The sequence below is a fragment of the Sus scrofa genome, chromosome 7 (genome assembly GCF_000003025.6).
Source record: "Sus scrofa isolate TJ Tabasco breed Duroc chromosome 7, Sscrofa11.1, whole genome shotgun sequence".
NCBI lineage: Eukaryota > Metazoa > Chordata > Mammalia > Artiodactyla > Suidae > Sus > Sus scrofa.
In genome coordinates this window covers 56,421,260-56,442,816 of record NC_010449.5, presented here as the reverse complement: position 1 = coordinate 56,442,816, position 21,557 = coordinate 56,421,260, and the positions used below count along the sequence as shown (strand labels likewise).

The 21,557-nt window shown below is 53.4% G+C and overlaps 1 protein-coding gene across 15 annotated transcripts in view; it reads right to left on the bottom strand.

Annotated features, from left to right (window-relative positions):
- The window catches only part of TMEM266 (transmembrane protein 266), a 129,141-nt gene continuing 109,750 nt past the window's right edge, over positions 2,167-21,557 (bottom strand). For 12 of the 15 annotated variants that reach the window (XM_021099005.1, XM_021098999.1, XM_021099003.1 and 9 more), the window contains 3 exons: positions 18,804-18,993; positions 5,751-5,813; positions 2,167-4,085 (listed from right to left, as the gene is read on the bottom strand). In XM_021099005.1, the coding sequence (XP_020954664.1) occupies positions 3,490-4,085; positions 5,751-5,813; positions 18,804-18,993 (849 nt within the window). In that variant the 3' untranslated portion in view covers positions 2,167-3,489. The remainder of the gene's footprint in view (positions 4,086-5,750; positions 5,814-18,803; positions 18,994-21,557) is intronic. The other 3 variants (XM_001928832.6, XM_021098998.1, XM_021098997.1) reach the window with 1 other exon arrangement.

Here is a 21,557-nt window from a genome sequence, read left to right as displayed (position 1 = left end):
CAAGGTGGAGCAGGGAGGCTGGCCCTCTGGTCTGAGGGACCATGTAGGCTGATTTCTCTGGCTCTCCTGACAATACCTGGTTTAATTCCTGGCAGTCTGTTTCACCATATCCAGTAGGGCATCTAATCCAGACAGACCTGGGTTTGAATTCTGCCACTAGTCTAGTTAGCTGTATGTCTTAGGGCAAGACATTAATCATTTTATGTCTGTTTTCTTGTCTGTAAAGCAGGGAAAACAGCACCCCCCTTTGCAGGGCTGTGATAAACACAGAAGACTGGAAGAGCGCCACCGTCACAGCAGGAGCTGAGTAAACGGGAGCCATTGTTGTCACCCTCCTGTTGGCTTCTAGGAGACAGCAGCTGCTACGCGGACCCTCCTCCCTCCCGGGAAACACCAGGGTGGGCTCTCTGAATGGTGGACAAGCAAGGGAGAACTATTTCCCAGAGCTGCAAACCCCACAGGGAGTGCTCGGGCTCCATCACCGACCCCCAGCTGTCCTCCAGCCATAACTCTGGGCTACAGCACCCAGGGGGACCATGAAAGCCAAAGCTTTTACTCTCCACCTCCTGCACTCTGGGCTGGAGGCTCTGCCCCGTGCCTGTCCCCAGGCAGGTGAGTGGCTTCCTCTGTCTGCATGCACCCTCTAACACTGTGATTGTGGACTCTGTCCTTAGAGACGTGGGACCACCTCTTGGCATCTCTGCCGTGGGCTTTACCTGCTCCTGCCACAGTTCTGACATTGGTACTGCCTGATCAGCATGAAGGCAACTGCGAGCACTCAGGCAGAACCTTACCTCACAGCAATTTGTAAATACCCTTAGAAGCCAGCTTTTAAAAATGGAGCTCTTGGCGTTTCCATCGTGGCTCAGGGGTAACGAACTGACTAGGATCCATGAGGACGCGGGTTCAATCCCTGGCCTCGCTCAGTGGGTTAAGGATCTGGCATTGCCATGAGCTGTGGTGTAGGTTATAGACGTGGCTCAGATCCTGAGTTGCTGTGGCTGTGGTGTAGGCCAGCAGCTGTAGCTCTGATTCAACCCCTAGCCTGGGAAACTCCATATGCCGCAGGTACGGCCCTAAAAGGACAAAAGACAAAAAAATAAAAAGCAATGGCGCTCTTCTGTAGAGCCCCATTTCTAGGTGGAAACTGAGACAGAGAGCAGGAGCCGCTTGCCTAGCATCTTACCCCCTTGCTGTCCTCCCTGTCCTGAAGTTTTCTCTGGAACAGAAGTCCACAGCAGAGCCGGGTGCTGGCTGGCATCTGGGTCTCGCCTCTGGCACAGGGCAGGCTCAGTTATTTGGGTGGTGAGCATCGGCCCATGACTGGGGCAACAGGAGCTCAGCAAAGAGGCCATCTCAGCTCAGCAGGCTGGCCTGGCCGAGGAGGAGAGCTGTTTCTTGTCCAGTGATGTAGACTGCTCATGACGGACCTGCTGCCTCCTGCCTTAGAGCATATAAATCATGTACTGCCCTCCAGTCCATCATATAACAACCTGAGAGTGACCACTTTGCCTCCAAAAGCCCTAAAACTTGGGAGGCCCAGCACATAGCACACTGCCAGGCAGATCTGGGGTCCGGTCTTAGTGCCTCTGCTATTAGTGTTTGACTTCAGGGACGTTTCTTCAACCTGGGCCTTGGGCTCTACATCAGTAAAATGGGTTAGTGACACCTCCTCACAGGGTCATTGAAAGGGATGAAGGGCCTGGGTGTGTAGAGGCTTTATCGGGTGCTCAGTGATGGGAGCTGCAGCCATTTGGCTGGTGGCTGAGGTGCTCAGATCATACTCCCAACAGCTTGGACACTGTTGCTTTAACCCTTTTCTTGACAAGTGCTGATCTCCCTACCAATCAGGAGGGTGTCCTTTGTCTGCAGGGGGTAACTTCCCTTTTTTCCGATTCAGCCATCTTTCCTGAGTGACACTGTGCCCAGGCCTTACTCGAGGCTTGATCCCCACACCCAAAGACCGAGGGAAGGCGAGGAGGGACACAGAGGCTGACCAAGCCGTGGTATCACCGCAGTATCAGGGTGAGTCCAAGGGGCCACAGCAGCCGGGAGGACACCCTGACCCACCAGTGAGACACTTGCACAATGAGAGCCACCTGGACAAAGGTAGGGGGGCAGAGCAGGTCGATGGCGGGGTGGGGGGGGGACAGCTCATGAAGGGGCTGTGAGGTGAGGCAATGGGAGTACTTGAAATGGAAAAAGAAAAAACACAAAAAACAAAAAAACTTCCCTTTTTGTATTGAACATATATAATACAAAACTCAGTAGTCATAAAATCCCTTGGAGGCTCTGCAGCATGGGAGACACTGGAGGACAGAGCCAGAGGCTGGGCCTTAGCGAGGCTGTGATGGGGCCAAGGGCAGAGTGGCCAGCATGTGTGACTGCGTGGGGGGGATGGGGGGAGCCCCTGTTGATTCACGGTCAGGGCTGGGGGGACGGTGATGCCCCAGCCAGGAACCTGGGAGGAGGAACAGGCTCTGGGCAGGATACTGAGCTCAGCTCAGCTACCCCAGGGACCTGCTAAGTTTCCGATCCCTAAAGGACGGAGCCCTGGGTTGGGAGCTGGGGCTGGGTGTTGTCAGCAAAAAAGACAGAAGTTTGAGCTCCATCTCGGTGGGGCAATGAAGGAAGGGGAGGGGCTGGTGGAGAGTCACACCGCCAGGCAGTGGGAGTGCTTCCTGCCCAGGGTCCAGGGCTCCTTCCACTCCATAAAGGCCTCAGGGCCACCAGAGAGGGGTCAAGACTCCCTGGTGGATTTTCAAGATCAACCCAAACCCAAAAGAGCCACTCAGGTCCTCACCTGGACTAGCCACTGAAAGAACCACCTCTGCCAACTGGAAGTCTCAGTGCAGCTGGTTTTTATTATTAAAGCCAAGATTGGAAAGTGGCTGGCCCCCCACCCCCGCCCCTCCCACCCGCCGCCAGATCCATCCCTTTATGTCCCGTGAAGGTGAAAACTAGATTTGTCTTGAAAAAGACTCAAACGCTCATGCCTAAATGACAGAATGATGACCCATGAAGTAGGCTCAGATGGTGGTCTGTGTGTGAGTGTGTCGGCTCCACCCAGGATTCCTGGAAAAGACGGCTTGGGGGTGGGGCTGGCAGCCCCGGCTCACAGTGCTGTTCCCGAGGGTCCAGGGTGGGCGTCAGGAACAAAGGCAACGGAAGAGGCTGAGCTGGCCCCCGAGCTCTACCCTGCTGAAGCTGGGCCACAGGCTGGTTTTTGTAAAAATGGTTTTAAAAAAAAAACCCAGCCACGAGCACCACCCTCCCCTGAGCAGGGCGAGAGGAGGCGCCAGCTCTGGGCTTTGAGGTCTGAGGCGTGTGGCCTCCTGGCCTGGCATCACCTCCCTGGAGGCAGGCAGCACCCTGAGGGAGGTCAGGTGGGCTCCTGGGCCTTGCCTGTGGCCCTTGGTGGCCTCTGGGGCCCCGGGAGAGCATCGAGATGGCTGTCTGCCCCTTTCCCACCCAGCCTACCTGGAGGCTCTAGGCTTCAGGGACCCTGTGCAACTTTTGCTCTTTGGATTCCAAAGATCTGAACTTCTCCTCCAGCCCAGGTAGAGTGGGCTGGAAGTGGATGACAGGCTCGATCTGAAAGACAGCGAAGCCCTCCTGGTTCTTCTGGTTGAACAGACTTACCCTGTGCTCCAGCTCAGGGCTGGTTTGGGCCGAGCCCGCTGGGCTGGGCCGGGCAAGGAGGGCTGGGTCCAAGGCCCTCCGGGATGGGCAGGGATCCTCCGACAGGGAGGAAAACAGGTCCTGGACCATGGCCTCTGCCACCTGCTGCTGGGGTGGTGGTGGCAGTGGCAGGGGAGCTGGGCTAGGCTCAGAGGATGGCTCCTCACGGGCTGTGCTGCAGTCCGTGGTGGAGCCCAGCGTCTGGCTGCTGTCACTCTGGGCCCGGGTGACAGAGCTGCGAGTAGAGCGGGAGGTGCTCTCGGAGGTGGCACTGGCGCAGGTGCCATCGCTGCCAAGCTTCAGGGGAACATCGACCGAAAAGAGGTCAGAGGAGATGTTGGGCTGGTGGATGTCTATGGCAGCGGTGGTGACCACGCACATAGCTGGCTCTGGGACACCGCTGTCTGCAAGAAAGGAGAGGACATGGGTCACACTTCACCCTTGCTAAACCTTTGTGTACCCTTATGGGGACAGGGTCTGAGCTGAACCAGGTCTAGAAGCGGGGCAGGGAAGTGGGCAGTGTGAATGGGCTTTGTTGGGCAAGGCCTTGGTAGACCGTCTAGTTCTCCAACATTCACTGCCTGCCCCGAGGGAGGGTCATGCCTGCTGAATGCAAGTGCAGACACGTGACCTGCCTTGGCCAATCATCTGAGGATTTCCAGAGGCAGGTGTGTAAAGCAGCCATGCTTTGACCCAGCAGTCAGCACTGTTCAGGGGTGGATGGTAGCTGTTCGGCTGGCTGGGTGCTAGAGTAATGATGCCAGGCTGGACACAGGGTCCCCGACCACTGTACCATGGGCTTTTGTTGATTTATTTAACCCACTCAGAGGTGGGGTTATTTGCCATTGCAGTATGACCTAGCCTATCCCAACTCAGAAAGCATGATGTGGCTGGACAAGGAATCTGAACTCGTGGTCAGAGGGAGTCATCCAAAGTTTTAAATGGGGCCAGTGTGAGAGCTGTGCCTTCAGAAGCCCAATTAAGCTACAGGATGCCTTGTGCAGGGAGGACAGAGGACACCTCAGAATGTCTTTGCTCTGAGTGAGAAGTAGCACAGGCTTGAATCACAGTAGGTGCAGCGTGGGTAAGGTTTCTTCCTAAAGTGGTGGGAAGAGTGAACTGGGAGAGAGGCCCAGGCTGGAGATGGTGGGCTTTGAAATCAGCAGGCTGGGAGTTCCTGTCATGGCTCAGCAGAAACAAATCTAAATAGCACCCATGAGGACGCAGGTTTGATCCCTGGCCTCGCTCAGTGGGTTAAGGATCCACTGTTGCCAGGAGCTGTGGTGTAGGTCGAAGACGTGCCCTGGATCCCATGTTGCTGTGGCTGTGGTGTAGGCTGGCATCTGTAGCTCCAATTCGACCCCTAGCCTGGGAACCTCCATATGCCATGGGTGCAGCCCTAAAAAGACAAAATAAGAAAAACGTAAATCAGCAGGTTCGATAAGGCTTTGAAAGAAGCCTTTGGGGGTTAAGTTGTGGGAAAGGAAAAATTTCAATGCATTTAAACATGGCACACAGTGTAACACTGTAGCCTTTCAATGGAGTTTACAAGGATTTCAGGGCTGTGGAACCCAAACTACAACGGGAAATAAGACACTGAAGGAATGAGTATAATTTTAAAACTCAACCTTTCCTACAAGTGCAAACCACTAGGTCCCTTGAGACCTCTTCAAGTGCAAGAATGAAAAAAATCAAGCCAGGACAAGCCTGTTGCTTCTCGAGCTCAGTTACGCTGTTATCTCATCCTCACCATGCTCATCCTGAAAGGTTCTCAGGTTGGGAGGCTCTGGGGTTGCTTAGATTCTAGATTCCAGCCCCTTCCTTTCCAGGGTCCCCCGCGCAACCCTCTGGTGATCCTGGAGTACTCCCACCCCAGCGCCCACAGCTCGAGTGCTAGCATTTGCTGGGAGCTTTGAATTCTGCCCGCAGTTGTGGTTCACAGGCGCCAGGATGTGGGCAGCCAGGTCGGGCGGTCCCTACCCTCCATGTTAGGGATTACCAGGGTCACCTCCGCCTGCGGCTGCCCAGGGGTTCTCACACATGCGGCAGAGCCACCAGCACAGACTTACCACTGCTGGGCCCGTTGTAGTACTGACTGATGTAGCTGTTCATGTCATCTTTCGCTGCGGCCTCTGTGGAGGTGGGGACAGAGGCAGGTGAGTGTGATGGCATGCCACAGGACCCAAGAGACGGGGGCTGTGGCCAGTTGGTTCTTCTCTCCCAGTAACCCTCCCATCACCACGAGAGGAGGCACATGTCCCCCACAGGCTTTCTGCTGCTTTCTGAGCCTCCATGGAGGCTGCGTGGCTCTCAGGGACCCGGGCTCTGATGAAGCATCCAGCTTGCTGTGTGATAAGGACGGGCCCTCTTTCTCTGTCCTCAGTTTCCCCATCTCTGAGATAAGGGGTGTGGAAATAAGGGCTTTCCCTGCCTGGATGGCCTGAGCCCCTGAGATTCTCAGCATCACCGGGAACACCGCTGTCTATGCAAAAGGCTTAAAGCCTCCTTTGCAGCCGCAGGCTGCCAGCTGCGGAGGCTGATCATCTACGAGTCTTTTGCACGCTGTACAGGAACCGACCCAGCATCGGGCACCCCACCCCCAACACTGTCCCTAGCACACGGTGATTGCACAGTTACTAGTTCCTGAAGGAGTAACAGCTGAGAAAGCGTAAAGCTGTCCAGGGCAGGGAGATGGCATGGGAACAGGGTCTCCAAGAAATGCTGGTTCACTGCTCTGATGGGGGGGCGCTGGGGAGAGGAGAGGTAAGAGGTTCAAAGAGGCCTGAGCCTGGAGGACAAGCAGAGGGCAGGAGACCCTGGAAGCCATCCAGGAGTTTAGCTTCATCCCAAGCGCAGTGAGGAACCACAGGAAATTGTGACCCTGGTCAGCTGGGAGTCACGCCCAGGGCTGCAGAGAGAGTGGCTGGGAGGGTGCCAGACTCTGGAAAGGGGACAGGAGACTGCAGTGCCTGGGGGTGGGGGTGGGGGCAGCTAGTGCCTGGAAGGAAGGGAGGGACTGGGGTCCACACCCCGAGGAGCCAGGGTACAGGGGACCGGACCTGGTGATCTCCGTGACCGCCTTCCTGGCCACCCCTCAGATCCCCGCGCAAGCCAATCGCCCTGACCCGGGGAGGCTGTGTGGCAGCACATGCCATGACCTGGCTCTTAAAAGCTTTTTTGGCCTCTTTTGATCTTTAAATGCCTGCGGTCAGAGGTGTGTTTTGCATTAATGCCTGAGCTGAGGGAGGGGCCCCAGGCTGGCTCCAGGCCCTGCCTCAGGATCAGGCATCAACGCTCTCTCAGAATCAGACAGCAACGCTCTTCTCCGTGGCCCTTCATAATTTATGCTGTAGATGCTGTCAGGCCCTGCAGGCCGCCCTGGGAAGTGGGAGGCGGCTGGTATGACTGCACCTGGCAACAGTGCGAGGCGGAGGGCCACCGGCCACCAGGCCAGACAGAAGGTTCTGGTTTTGTCCTGAGGCCAAGGCAGCAGAGACTTGTGAAGTGGCTGGCTATAGAGGGCCATGTGACATGGGCAGGACGATGAACTTGGCTAAAGTGTCCACTGACCTAAGAAACTTTATCCCAAAGGGGCTACTCGCAGGAGGTGGCCTGGAATGAAGAAGAAAAACCCAGAGCCTGGGTCCTTGTGCTGGGGCTGTACTAGGGAACTGGGCAGGTCACACCCCTCTTCAGGCATCAGCGTCTTTATCTGTATCATGAGGGGGCCAGCGGGGCCCTTAGAGATTGCAACGTGGCTGGCTTAGCTGGCTCCCACCCTCTGCCAGCCCTGAAGTTCCAAGAGGTGAGAGTCAGAGCCCGCGAGGGAAGGGACCACAGGCATCTGGGCTGTGTCCCAAACCCCCGGGGCAGGAATCACCCCAATGCCAGCCTGGGGTGGGGGTGGGGCTCTCCTCACCACGGCCTTGCACCTCAGGGAAGGGAGCGCCTACCTCTTTGTTGAGCAGCTCTAACAATCAGGTGGGCAGCTTCTCACTCATCTCAACAGGATCAGAGAGTCTGACCCTCTCCCTCCAGGGGCACAGTCAGGGCCTCCTGGGGACGTCCACTCCTTGGTCAAGCAGCCAGTCTCCATCTAATCAGGAAGGGCCCACGGTGTGAAGCCTGGCAGATCCTGGTCCAGCCCCAGCAGGTACCAAGGCTAAGCCCATTTCTACCCACAGTCCATGTGACAGACCTTCTAGCACCTAAGAAGCCCTCACATCTCTTCTCCTGAGAAACCTCTGTCCATTTTTCACCCTTCCCCAGTTTTCCAGCTTCTCTGCTCTGAAGGCTTTACCGTGGGCTCCAGATGTGACCAGAATGGGGGGAGGAGGAGGGAGCTAGCGCTTACTGTGCCCTTCAGATGCAGACCTCGGGTTCGGCGCCTCACAGACCCATCTCCTTTCATCCTCGCTGCTGTCCTGCACAGCTGGGATGTACAGACCGGTCCTTCCCAAGAGTCTAATAGCCTCCAAGCGGGTTTAGCAGCTGCCCTGCTGTGCTGATGCATGAGCTTTTAGCCAAGGCAGATGCCCAGATCTCCTCTGCAGGAGCGGGGGCCCCAGCCAGACCCTCGCCACGCAATGGCTATGTAACCCCACGGAGGACTTCACGTCCGTCATCGTGGCATCAGCGTGGTGGTTTCAGCCCAGAGGTGCTGCCTGCTGCAAGCACTCTGAATCCTGAGTCAGTCTACGAAGGTCTCTCTCTCCCTCTCCTGCCTCCATGTTGACTACTCCTTTGAGGATGTTCACATCTTCATCCAAGTCGCCGATAAAAATAATCGAGCCAGGTGCCCTTTAGCCCAGACACTGCTTCTGAGATTCTGACTGGTCTGGCCAACTGGATTGCGTCTTCTGGATGACCTCCAGCCACCTCTGACTCAACATGGCCAAAAGAGAACTCAGCTTCTCCTTCCCGCTGTCTTGGTGAATGGTTCCCCTGCCTCCCCAGGCTGGGGCCCTGGTCACTCCTCCAGGCTGCTTCTCTGTCCTTTCCAACTTCCCTGATCCTGCCAAACTGTGACCCCTTTGAAGGACCCCAGATGCCCTCTGCCATGGCCTATGGTCCAGCCTTAGGTCTGACCTCATGCTTTCCCCTGTGGACTCTTGCACACCTATGGGATTAACGAATGGGGTTGCTCACTCCATGGACACGCCTGACACAGAGCCTGGGTCTCCAGGCGGCTGGGACAGGCCTCTCGTGCACATGCTCCCCCTGCTCCAAAACACATGGGGCCTCAGAGCGAGCGTTAAGACAAGTCTGAGAGGGAGGCCTGCCCAGGCTTCTCTAGCAGAGCTGACACCCCCGCCCTGCCCTCTGCTTCAGGCAGGCCCCCTCTCCACAAGTCACCACCTGGGCGGAGGAGGGGAGGTCAGTCCTGTCGCATCCACACAGGGACCCAGGAGCGGTAGAGGGTGGGCGGAGCCACATTTTACTCAGGGCCTGGCATGTGCCAGCAGCCAATAAACAGGGTGACTGAATGGTGACTGTGACTGGGACAGGGGCCTGCGAGACCTCCCAGAACCACGCCTCTCACCCTCTGAGATGCTCTTTGCACCGTGCAGCCCATGGCTTTGCTCCCCGGCCCTGGTGCTTCCTGCCAGAGACTAGTGCTTCCTGGGTGCCTGGGAGCCTGCGGGGAGGGAGGAGAGGCGAGCACAGATGTTTGTGGCCAGGAAGAGGCCATCAGTCAGCCTCAACAGGGGCACTTCCCACGTTTGTTTTGATTTGGCACCAAGGAGCCCCAGGGTCTTTTAGGAACTGTCCCACAGGGGGACTGAGCTGGCTGACGCTGCAGGGGTGGGTAGAAAAGAAGGGAGGGTACCAAACCCAGCTTTGCAGACATTTGCTGTGTGGTCTTAGGCAAATCCTCAGGCACTCTGAACCTCAGATTCCTCACCTATAAAATGGAAATAAATATCTACATGCTGATGTAGACTCACTGAGCTAATGAAGGTCAAGTCTAGCCTGAGGCTGACCTTGACCTCCCTGAACCCGTGGCCTATCATGCTCCCTGCCAGCCCCAAAGTCTCAGGTCATTTCTGTGGCAGCTGCCCGGCGCCTTTCATCCTGGGGTGTGAGCACTCTGCAAAGCCATCTGACTAATCCTCCGAAAGCCGGTCGAGTGCGATGGTGGCAACGCTCATTATGTGGGTTTTGCTCTTTGAGCAGAGCCCCAACCTGCCCAACGAGGCAGAGGTGGAGAGAAAGGACAGTGAGTCAGCCGGGCCTCCCAGAGGTGGCAGAACTGGCCAGGCTGTGGGGTGGGGGGTGCCCGCACGTCCTGTGCAGATATGGGCCTAGAGGGAAGCCCTGATTCCTGCTTGGGGCTCCCACTCCCAAACTCTAGCTTGTGGCTCCAGGGCTTGGTGGCCCTCACTGAGGGAGGACACTGCTGTTCCCCGAGCACCTGCTGAATGCGGGGTCTGTGACTGCAGGTTCAGTCCTCAGGGAAGATGGGCTTCTGCTCCTCTTCTCATTTTGGAAAAAAATCAGGGTTCAGACAGGGGACCAGCAGCATAATTTGTGGGGCCCCTTGTTCAACAAGCATTAGGCCCAGAAATAAACCCACCCATATATGGTCATTTAATTTACAACAAAGGAACCAAGAACATACCATCGGGAAGAGACAGTCTCTTCAATACATGGTCCTGGGGCACCTGGACCCCTATCTTACACCACACTCAAAATTTAACTCAAAATGGATTAAGACTTGAATGTAGGACCTGAAAGCATACAACTCCTAGAAGAAAACACAGGCAGTAAGCTCCTTGAACACTGGTCTTGGCAATGACTTTTTGGATTTGACACCAAAAGCAACAAAAGCAAAAATAAATAAGCAGGACCACATTAAACAGAGCAGAGGAGAGCATCCACAAAATGAAAAGCAACTTACAGAATGGGAGAAAATATTTGCAAATCATATCTGTAAAGGGTTAATATCCAAAATACATCAAGTAGCAAAAACAAAACCATCCAATTAAAAAATGGCAGAGGATCTGAATAGACACTTTCTAAAGAAGATAACAGGCCAAAGGTACATGAAGAGGTGCTCAGCTTCACTAAGCATCAGGGAAATACAAATCGCCCACAATGAGATATCACCTCACACTTGTTAGGATGGCTATTTTCAAAAGCACAAGAGATAACAAGTGTTGGCGAGAACGTAGAGAAAAGGGAACTATTGTGCACTGGGCACTGTTGGTGGGGATGGTATTGGTGCAGCTCCCATGGCAAATAGTATGGAATGTCCCCAGAGCACTAAAAATAGAGATACCATAGGATCCAGCAATTCTACTCCTGGGTATATATCTGACGAAAATAAAAACACTAATTTGCAAAGATACATGCACCCCAATGTACAGAGCAGCATTATTTACAATAGCCAAGACATGGAAACAATTGTCCATCAATGGATGGATGAATGGATAAAGAAGATGTGATACATACATACACTCATGTAGATACAATGGAATATTACTCAGCCATAAAAAAGAATGAAATCTTGCCATTTGAAACAACATAGACAGACCTAGAGGGCATCATGCTAACTGAAAAGGTCAGACAAAGACAAATACCATCTAATCTCATTTTTACGTGGAATCTAAAAACAAAACCCAGGAGTTCCCATCATGGCACAGTGGAAACAAATCTGACTAGCATCCATGAGGATGTGGGTTTGATCCCTGGCCTTGCTCAGTGGGTTAAGGATCCGGCGTTGCCGTGAGCTATGGTGTAGGTCATAGACGCAGCTTGGAACCTGCATTGCTGTGGCTGGGGTGTAGGCCAGCGGCTACAGCTCCAATTCGAGACCCCTAGCCTGGGAACCTTCACATGCTGCAGGTGCGGCCCTAAAAAGACTAAATAAATAAGTAATAAAAACAAGATGCAGACCAACAAAACAAAAGCCCCTGAGCTCATGTTTTGTGGCTCCCAGAGGCAGAGGTTGGGGAGACTCTGTGTGTGTGTGTGTGTGTGTGTGTGAAATGGGTCAAAAGGTATAAACTTTCCCAGTTATAAAATAAATAAGTCATGGGGACATGATGTACAGCATGGCAACTATAATTAATACCGTATTGTATACTTGAAAGTTGCTAAAAGAGTAAAGCCTAAAGTTCTCATCACAAGAAATAAAATTAACTATGAATACTGATGGATGTTAACTAGACATACTGTGATTTCGCAGTATATACAAATATTAAATTATTACCTGGCAACCTGAAACTCAATAATATATATGTATGTGTGTACATATACATATATATATGTAATTTTATATGTATAAATATATATAATTACATATATATGTCAATTACAGCAATGAAAGAAAAAAAGCATTAAGAATTTCAGGAGAGTGACAGCAGAATATTGAACCAAGCATGAGGCCCTGGGAGCCTGCATGGGTCACTCCATCATGAGGCCAGTCCTGCTCAGAGAGGTTAAGTAGCTTGTTCAAGGCCAATCTGAGATGCGAACCCAGTCCTGAGTCTCATACCCATGTCCTTTCCTAAGTATCACCACCCCGTCCACCTTGCCGGCTGCCTCGCTACTTTGTGTGAGTCCCAGGTCTAGTTCTACCGCTTTGGGGCTCCCTGGGTCTTCAGCACCCCCCATCCAGCACACCCGTCAGGAGGACAGCAGTGGCAGAAACCCTGTCCTGCCTGCATTAGCACCCAGGCCTCTCCAGTCTCAAGGTGAAACACTGGTGCCAGCTCCACTTGGCAGAGTGAAGGCCCAGCCCACTGGCCGGGTGCAGCTCTGGGGGGGCTTCTCTGAAAGCTGGTGTGGCATGTAGGGGATGCCGAGGTTCACTGTGATATATGGTGAAAGCCACGGCACTCCCACCAGGGGCCGTAACTCATAAGTTATGCGTGAGCTTCAAGACTAATAAATTTGGGAGGGAAGTATTAATGACTACACAGGGGCACGGTGAACTTGGCAGGCCCCAAAGCCTGGAACTTTGCAGCTTGGGTTTTAAAAATGATTTGTGCTGGAACAAGTTTAAACAGAAGCTGGTTGGCGTTCGTCTGACTGTGACCCGCTGGCAACTGTTGAGACTGCAGGAGCCGCTTCTCCTGCCTGGGCCAAGGCTGGCACTCCCGCCCTCGCAGGCCGCCCTCTCCTGAAGCTCCTGAGACTTATTGCTGATGTCTGCAGGTTAATCCCCGGATTGTGAGTGTACTGTGGTGACATGGTGAGCCTCAGAGCCCTCACTGGGCTGAAGGTCATGGGGAGCCACAAACACTGCCCTTTCTCCATCTCCAGAGTAGTCGTGAGCGCCCCTCGCTTGTCCAGCCATAATTTCTAATGTCATGCAAATCCCTCCCTGGACACAGCTGGTCAGAAAGAGATCCGCTGGGGCAGCCCTGTCTCCCTGGACCAACTGAGGCTGTGAATCACACGTGCCACTTGCTACCCTAAGGCTTCTGCCCTCTGCCTCGGAGGCGCTGGCTTTGCTACCGAGGGCTCTGGGGGTTGGCCAGCAAGTGGCCGATGGGGAATGCCCTGTGCTCTGCTGAGTGGGCTGGGACAGGCACAATGCAGGTGCGCATCCAGAGAGGGGGGAGGTAGGGGCGTCACAGAGGAGAGAAAGGAGAGCAGGGGTGGGATTCCAGGGCTGGATGAGAAGGGCATTTGCAACTGCTCCCCGGGGGTGCATGTCTGCCATCTCTATGGGAGGCCCGAGTGCCTTGTTCACATACCCTGAGTTTCCAGGAGGGTCGGCACAGACCCTGTGACATAGGCTGGGACATGCAGCCGATCACTTTCTCCCTTCTTTTTTTAAAATTTCTAATTTTTAAAAGATTTTTATTTTTTCTATTATAGTTGGTTTACAATGTTCTGTCAATTTCTGCTGTACAGAAAAGTGACCCAGTCATACACCTATATATATATGTGTGTGTGTGTGTATATATATGTATATATGAGTGTGTGTGTGTTTATAACATATATATATATACACATTCTTTTTCTCACATGATTCTCCATCACATTCCATCAAAAGTGACTAGATATAGTTCCCTGGGCTATATAGCAGGGTCTCCACTCCAAATGCAATAGTTTGCATCTACTAACCCCAAACTTTCTCCCCTCTTATTCTGCCTCCCTCCACCTCCTCTTGGAAGTTACCCACTTGTGGGGACCATACTTGAGGTGCTCACCTGAGCTCAGATGGTTAAAGGTGGGCTCAGCTGAAGAGGGAATAGGACCGAGTGGGCCCAAGGGCCAGGCGAGCTGCAGCCTTGAGATGGGCTGTGAGCAGCCACCACGGCCAGAGCAAGGAGGTGGCTCCTCCAACTCACTCTGCTCCATCAGAAGGGAGGTCCTGAGATGGACCAGGAGATTGTAAGCCTGTTCATCCATCCTTGGGAAGCAAGACAAAGTGGGCAAAATGGCTGCTGACTTCCAGGAGAACTTTCAGGAAGGAGGTTCTTATATTCTTATATTCTGGATTCCATAAGCACCAGCGTGCAGAGCTGAACGCCAAGGGGCGGTTTCTGGACTGGGCTACTGCCAGATGCCCTCCGAGCTGCGAGAGAGGACCCAAGGTTGCAGGACCCACAGGGAAATAGGGATGTCCACGAGCCTTAGTTTGTTCACCCATCAGTTATGGGCTCACAGATCACATTCCATGCAACAAACTCCACGGCAAGCCTGCCGAGGGCCAGCGTGGTAGGCCCTGAGGATAAAGTGTGGGAGCAACCTGGCACAATCTGGGCCTAGTGGAGTTCATATAAAGTCTTGAGGGAAGGGTGTGGAGACTGGGTGCTCACTCTGAGACAAGTTTTGAGGATGCAGTTTGGCAGGCAGGCCTGTTCTGCCAGTGAACAGCATGTGCAAAGGCCCAGAGACATATGACTGCACAGAACACGTCCAAAACAAAAGGCTGTTTCCCTCCGCTAAGTAAAAGTGAGGACAGGGTGCCAAGTGGAAGGAGATGGGGGGGGCAGCCAGGGACAAGAGCATCGAGGGTCTTATATGCCACCTGTTACAAGTTAAGCCATTGTGCCACCCCCCCCCGCCCCCGCCTCTGTCCAAGTCATATGTTGAAATTCTAACCCCTAGTACCTCAGAATGTAATCTTATTTGGAAATGAGGTTGTTATAGATGAGATCACAGCTAAGATGAGGTCATGCTGGGGTAGGGTGGGCCCCAAGGCCGATACAACTGGGATCTTATAAAAAGGGAACTTGGGCACAGACACACACACCCCAGAAGAACACCATGTGAGGAGATCAGGGTGATCCTTCTACAAGCTGAGGATTGCCAGGGATTACCAGTAAACCACCAGCAGCTTTACTGGGGGAGAGGCCTGGGACAGATGCTCCCTCACAGTCCTCAGAAGGAGCCAGCCCTGCCAAGACCTTGATCTCAGACTTCCAGCCTCTAGAACCGGGAGACAGTACACTTCTGTTGTTTAAGCCACCCAGTCTGTGGTACTTTGTTTCGGCAGCCCCAGCAAACACCAGCCAAGCTGTTAGGTCAGGAAGTGACATGAAAGATTTATAAAGGATCACTGGGGTGGCGGGGGTGCAGGCCTAAAGAGGGCACCTATGGGGTGAAGAGGGGGTCAGGGGGCTGCGTGAGGTCCAGAGATAGGAAAGGCTGAACGATGCACATGGAGAAGGGGGAGGTTTCAAGATATATGCAGACCGTAAAACCAGCTGGAATTGGTGTTGGGTTGTGAGTCAGGATCTGTGAAGCCCAAGAAACCTGCAGTAAAGGCAGGAATTGCATAAGCTACAGCTGAACACAGATGAATGTTAAAATCTGCTCGGGGCACAGAAAGCCAACTGCCCAAGGAGGCTGCGGGGACGTGGGGCCTCGGTCAGCTGTGAGCTCAGGCCGAGTGGGCGCCGCAAGGCTTGGGAGCCTTCCAACCTTTGGTTCTGGGGACTCAGAACCAGAACCAAAAAATCAGGGCTGGCTCCTTGGCACTCTGCCCTGGGTGTTGCAGCTCCCCAAGAACTGCGTTTAGTTCTAGATGTCACTCTGAGAGGGACCAAAGCTGGAATGCTTGGAGCGGGGCAGCGCAGCAAGAACTTAGAGGGCCTGTCCCCTGAGGACTGGCTGTGGGAATGCAGGTGACGGTCCCCGGAGAAGAAGACATGCAGAGACCAGTCTCTGAAAGGATGTCTCAACCGGCAGGGCACCCACGAGACCTACACAAAAAAGCTGTGTCCAAGTGGGAGAGGTGGGTGCCAGAAGCAGAGCTCTGCTCAGTCTGAGGTTTGAGGCTGGGTTGCCAGGGGCTTCCCTGGGAGGTTTGGGGGACCTATTCTCAAGGAAGGTAAACTAAGGCTGCAGGGCCTCCTGGCAGGGGTGACATGGGATTAGCACATCCGCTAAAGGGCTGGACTCATAAGTCCTTCCTAGCCTCCAAGTTCTCTAGTTCTAAGATTGGAAGTTCTCTCAAAAGAGCACAGTAGCAATCACCCCATCTCCCCAAACCTGTTCATAGTGCCTTACAGATTACAAGGCTTTCTCAGCTCTATCAGCTCCTTCTACTTCCTGTGAGGCAGAAAGAGCTGGAAGTATGAGCCCACTTCACAGAGAGGATCACTGAAGCCCCAAGTGTAGAGCTGGGGAGTGCCAGAGCCTGGGGCCCCGGCCTCTTGCCTGCCCAGCCCTGCCTGGCTGTTGCTGCCCCAGCAAGGGGAACACAGCAACCAAAGTGAAATGGGCCCTAGCCCAAGCTGGAGTTTAGGATCCTACAGCCTGGGTTCCAAGCCCAGCACCTCCATTTCTTGTGCCGTGACCCCAAGAAATTCTCTTGACCTATTGGGATCTGAGTTTCCTCCTCCATGTGAAAAAAAAAAAAAAAGTGTGAATGTGAATTGAAATCATACTGTAAAAAGCTTCTCAATGCAAATCAAAACTACAGTGAGGTACTACCTCACACCGGTCAGAATGGCTATCATTAAAAAGTCTACAAATAATAAATGCTAGAGAGGGTGTGGAGAAAAGGGAACCCTCCCACACTGCGGTGGAAATGTAAGTTGGTGCATGGAGGAGAACAGTATGGAGGTTCCTCAAAAAACTGAAAACAGAGGTGCCATGTGATCCAGCAATCCCACTCCTGGGCATATGTGTGGACAAAATTTTCATTTGAAAAGATACATTCACCCCTACATTCATAGCAGCACTATTCACAATAGTCAAGACATGAAAACAACCTAAATGTCTAACGACACATGAATGGACTAAGAAGATGTGGTACATATACACAATGGAATACCATTCAGCCATAAAAAAAGAACTGAAATAATGCCATTTGCGGCAACATGGATGAACCCTTAGAGATTTTTTTTTTTTTTTTGTCTTTTTGCCATTTCCAGGGCTGCTCCCACGGCATATGCAGGTTCCCAGGCTGGGGGTCTAATCAGAACTGTTGCTGCCGGCCTATACCAGAGCCATAGCAATGCGGGATCCAAGCCGCGTCTGCAACCTACACCACAGCTCACGGCAACGCCAGATCCCTAACCCACTGAGCAAGGCCATGGATTGAACCCGCAACCTCATGGTTCCTAGTCGGATTCGGAACTCCGAACCCTTAGAGATTCTTATACCAAGTAAAGTAAGTCAGAAAGACAAATACCACATGACATTACTTATATGTGGAATCTAAAGTATGACACAGGTGAATCTATCTATAGAACAGAAACAGACTCAGAGACACAGAGAACAGACTTGTGGTTGCCAAGGGAGAGGTGGGTGGAGGAGGGAAATATTGGGAGTTTGGGGTTATCAGATGTAAATATTACATATAGAATGTATAAACAACAAGGCCCTACTGTATAGCACAGGGAACTATATTCAATATCCTGAGATAAACTATAATGGAACAGAATATAAAAAAGAATGTGTACCTATGTTACTGTATCACTTTGCTGTACAGCAGAAATTAATGCAACATTATAAATCAACTACACTTCAATTAAAAAAAAAAGCTTCTCTTGGAGGAATTTGATGAATCTTAGTTCCCTTACTTTTAGGTAAAAAACGAGGGCTCAGAAACATGTTCTGAATTATTACAGGAAGTCAGTATTTTTTAAAAGATCTCAGTAAAGTGAAGAAACCACCTAACCATCATTTTAGTGATAAGATTTTCTGGTTCAATTAGGGCAGGAAGGGCTCAGACACGAGCAGGAAAGGTGCCTGGGGAGGGGAACCTGTGTTTGAGGCACTGAGGACCCCCCCCATGAGGTCTAACAACACTGCAGATCCCCCCCTGAGCCGGCTGCCTGGCCCCTTGAGCTGACCTGCAAACCCCGCAAAGGCCCAAACCTGACACAGCTGTGTCACTAGGTGAGGGTATTTTCACCCTCAATCACAAAATAATACCACCTGGCATTTGCAGGGCTACTTTGCAGTTCTAGAGCCCACTAGAACCCGCTTCCTGGAGCCTCACAACAACCCTGGGAGGAAGCCTCAGCACTGCTCCCATTTCACAGCCAGCAAAAACAAGACCTAGAAAGGTTAATTCCCCTGTACAAGGCGACACAGCTGGCCTTCTATAGAGTACTCTGCTCTGGGGTATGGCCAGCGCTCCCGTCTCTACCAACATCACCTGCCCCTCAATTTACTACCATCTCCTAGGCTTAGGTTCTGGGTTGTTCTGGCTCCAGGCCTGGACTTGCTATCTGGGCCCTAGTGGGCTGAGCAGCCCAGTGGGAAAGTCCTAGGCATCCAGCCAGAAGCCTAGCTCTGCCATTTAGTAGTGATGCACCTTTGGACAACGTTTCTGGGTCTCCGTTCCTTCACCTACAAAGGCGGAAGGCCAAACCTCCTGCAGGCGGTAGCGGTGAGGACTGGGGAGGAAAACAGCCAGGGGCGCACAGGCATAAATGAGCACTAAGATCCCATCAAAGTCGGGTCAAGGTAGCTCGCCTCAACGCTTTCTCCTAGATTCAGAAAGGTAGCCCTGGGGGCATTGATCTGAGGGTCCCCCCAGCAGCAGCAGCACCACCACCAGCACCAAAATCGTGGGCCGGGACAGGGGCACAATCCTGCAAGGAGACGCCCCCCAGCTCCAGGCAGCCGCGCGCAGAGCCCTGGGGCGGGCGGTGGGGAGGCGGCTCCCCACGGCGGGACTGGGGGAGGCGCGGCGGGCTCACCTCGCGCGGGCTGCAGCTCCTCCACGACGCTCTCGGCCGCCGTCTCCTCGGCCCACGTGCCGGCCTCCACCACCTTGTAGCGGCTGCGCGGCTGGCTGAGCACGTGAGGGGCCTGCAGCGCCGCCTCGCGCTCGGCCGCCAGGTCCAGGTCCTGCTGCGCCAGGTGCGCCCGCAGCTGCCGGATCTCAAACTGCAAGAAGGAGAGGGGCGGTGGGGTGCGCGACGCGGGGGGCGCGGGGGCCTCGGGGGCCTCGGCCCGAGCCAGCCTGATGTCTGGGCGCTTTGCTCCGGGGGAGCAGGGAGGCATGGGCTTTGAGCCTCCGAAGGCGGGATGGGGCGTTCCTCACAAATCTCCCAACGATAGTAATCACAAGTGTCTCTGACGTTTATGGAGCCTTTTCCAAGTAATAAAACGTGTCCCTGTGTCTCACCTCTGATGCTTTGTAGTCTGGCCTCACCGTGAAGACAAAGCCATGAGGGGAAACACAACTGCGGGTTGCCGGAAGAACACTGCAGGAGGAGTCAGGGAAACCGGATTTGAATCCCGTTCCAATTACTTCCCTAAATGTGCGTGGGACCCAGGTGGTGCGTGTCAAAATGAGCGCCTTGCCCAGGTGTTAACTGATGGTTAGCGGAAGATCGGAAAGCCCACAACATCCAGGACCAGCGTAACAAGCCCTGGAAGCCGGTTCTGGCATCCTGTGCTTACTGGGCTCTGTCTGGTCCTTTTGTCTTCCAGCAACACCCACATCCCTCTTCTGGGAGGTGTTCTGAGAGCCGGTGGATGGCTCCCAGCCAGCCCAGCGGCTTACTGCCAGGGGCCGTGGTTTCCTTATCTGTAAAATGGAAGTTATCACGCCCTAGAGCTCTTTCAGGACTTGGGTGCTTCATACAGGCTTTGTAAGAAGACGCACACATTTTTATTTTGGTTTAATTTTTTAGTTGTTGGGGAAAATTTCTTAGAGAAGCTTCCAGATGCCTCTTGGGTTTGTGGCTGAGATGGCTATTCACACTCTGGGGCCTCCTTGGGTGATCCAGGCCAAGGCAAAGTTCGGGTCTGACTCTGAAGAGCCTCGGCTGAGGGCTCAGGAGGAAGGAGAACATTTACTGCCACCTAGTGTTCCAAACACACACTGCACCGCTTCTGCACAACTCCACAAGCTCCAGCCAAAGCCCCAGGAGCCAGAAGCAGGTAGGGTGAGGAGGGGTCCTGGGGAAGCCCAGGGCCTGGGCTCCCTACCTAGGAGATTACCTCCTGGCTCATGATGCCCAATCTCCAGCCATGGCTCCTGCCCGTGTCAGATCATACCTCCAACTGCCTACCTGACACAGAACCAGGTCACAGGTGTCACAAACTCAACCTAGTCTACACAAGACTCTGCATTCTATCCCCACAACTGCTCCACAGGTGTTTTCATCTCATTTTAGCTGAACCCCAAAATGTAATCTCCCTCGCTTCTTCCCTCTCCCTCACCCTTCCTACCATCCAATCTGCCCTCAAGTCCAGCTTCCTAAGTGCCACCCCAGGCCTGCCACCTCCCTCCACCTCTGCTGCCGGCTCTCATCTGGATGACTGCAGCCCCCACAACCCTCTATGGTCCATCCCTCAACAGGGGTCAGAGGGATGCTCCTAAACCTACCTCAGATCGTGTCACCCCCTTGTCCACAGACTTCAGTTGGAAGGAAACTCAAACGTTTTACCCTTGGTTTACAAAGCAGGTGCACGTTCTGGTTCTGCTTACCTGGCCCACTTCACGTCATTCTTTCTTTGCCTCCCCCGTGACACGTCATTCCTTAAACACACTGAGTGTGTGTTGGTCTCAGTGTCACTTCCCCAGCTGTGCCCTCTGCTCCCATATCACATGGCTGACCCCCCCACCACCACCTCCTGGAGGCCTTCCTGGACCCCCACCTAAGGCAGCCACCCAGGCACTCTGTCACATCACCCTATTTGAATTCTCTACCTTGCATTTAGCACCTCCTGATATTTTGTTTATTTATGTTAATGTTTTATTCTTCTGATGATGATGAAAGTGAAACACACTAAAAGCATTCACCAGCACTAGGGTGGTGGGCAGTGAGCTGGCATGGGGGCAACTCCCAATGTCAGTTTGCAGGCTTTGCCTAGGGACCACTTGGTTTTCCAGAGAGTTCATCAGCCTCCTGCGTGAGGACACACTGGCTGCCTCTGTGCTGGGAGCAGAGCAGGGCAGTGGGGCAGAGGAGTGGGCCAGACGTTAGATGAAAGGACTTCACCTAATCCTCAGTTCCAGCCCTGCACCTCTCCCCCACCTCTGCCTCCCCCAGTGTCCACCTGCAGAGCCTCAGGTTCAGTATCTCCAGAGGAGGAACCTCTTGCCTCTTGCAGGGTGAGCGAGCGTGGTCTCCTGGCTGTGCAGGATTTGGAAGGGGACCTGGAGGGTTAAATATTATGCGTACAGGGGCTTTTTAGCCAAGGCCCCTCCCCTGTGGTCAGCTTCACACTCACCCCCTTCCTCCCAAACTCTCAGGGGTTGGGGGGGGGGTGGAAATTAGCCCATTTTCCTCACTATCCACCTCTCGAGACACTTTTGTTATAGATTCTCCACTCTGCTAGATCCATCCTCCATTTCCTCCAAATCCACTGAAATCTCTGTCGTCTTTGTCCTGATGGACAGGACTTAAAGAGAGTGTCTTAATTCTTACATGTTTATGTTTTTCTCTTTACCATCATCTTATTGGAGTTTGGGGGAGGAGATCAGATAAATATGTGTG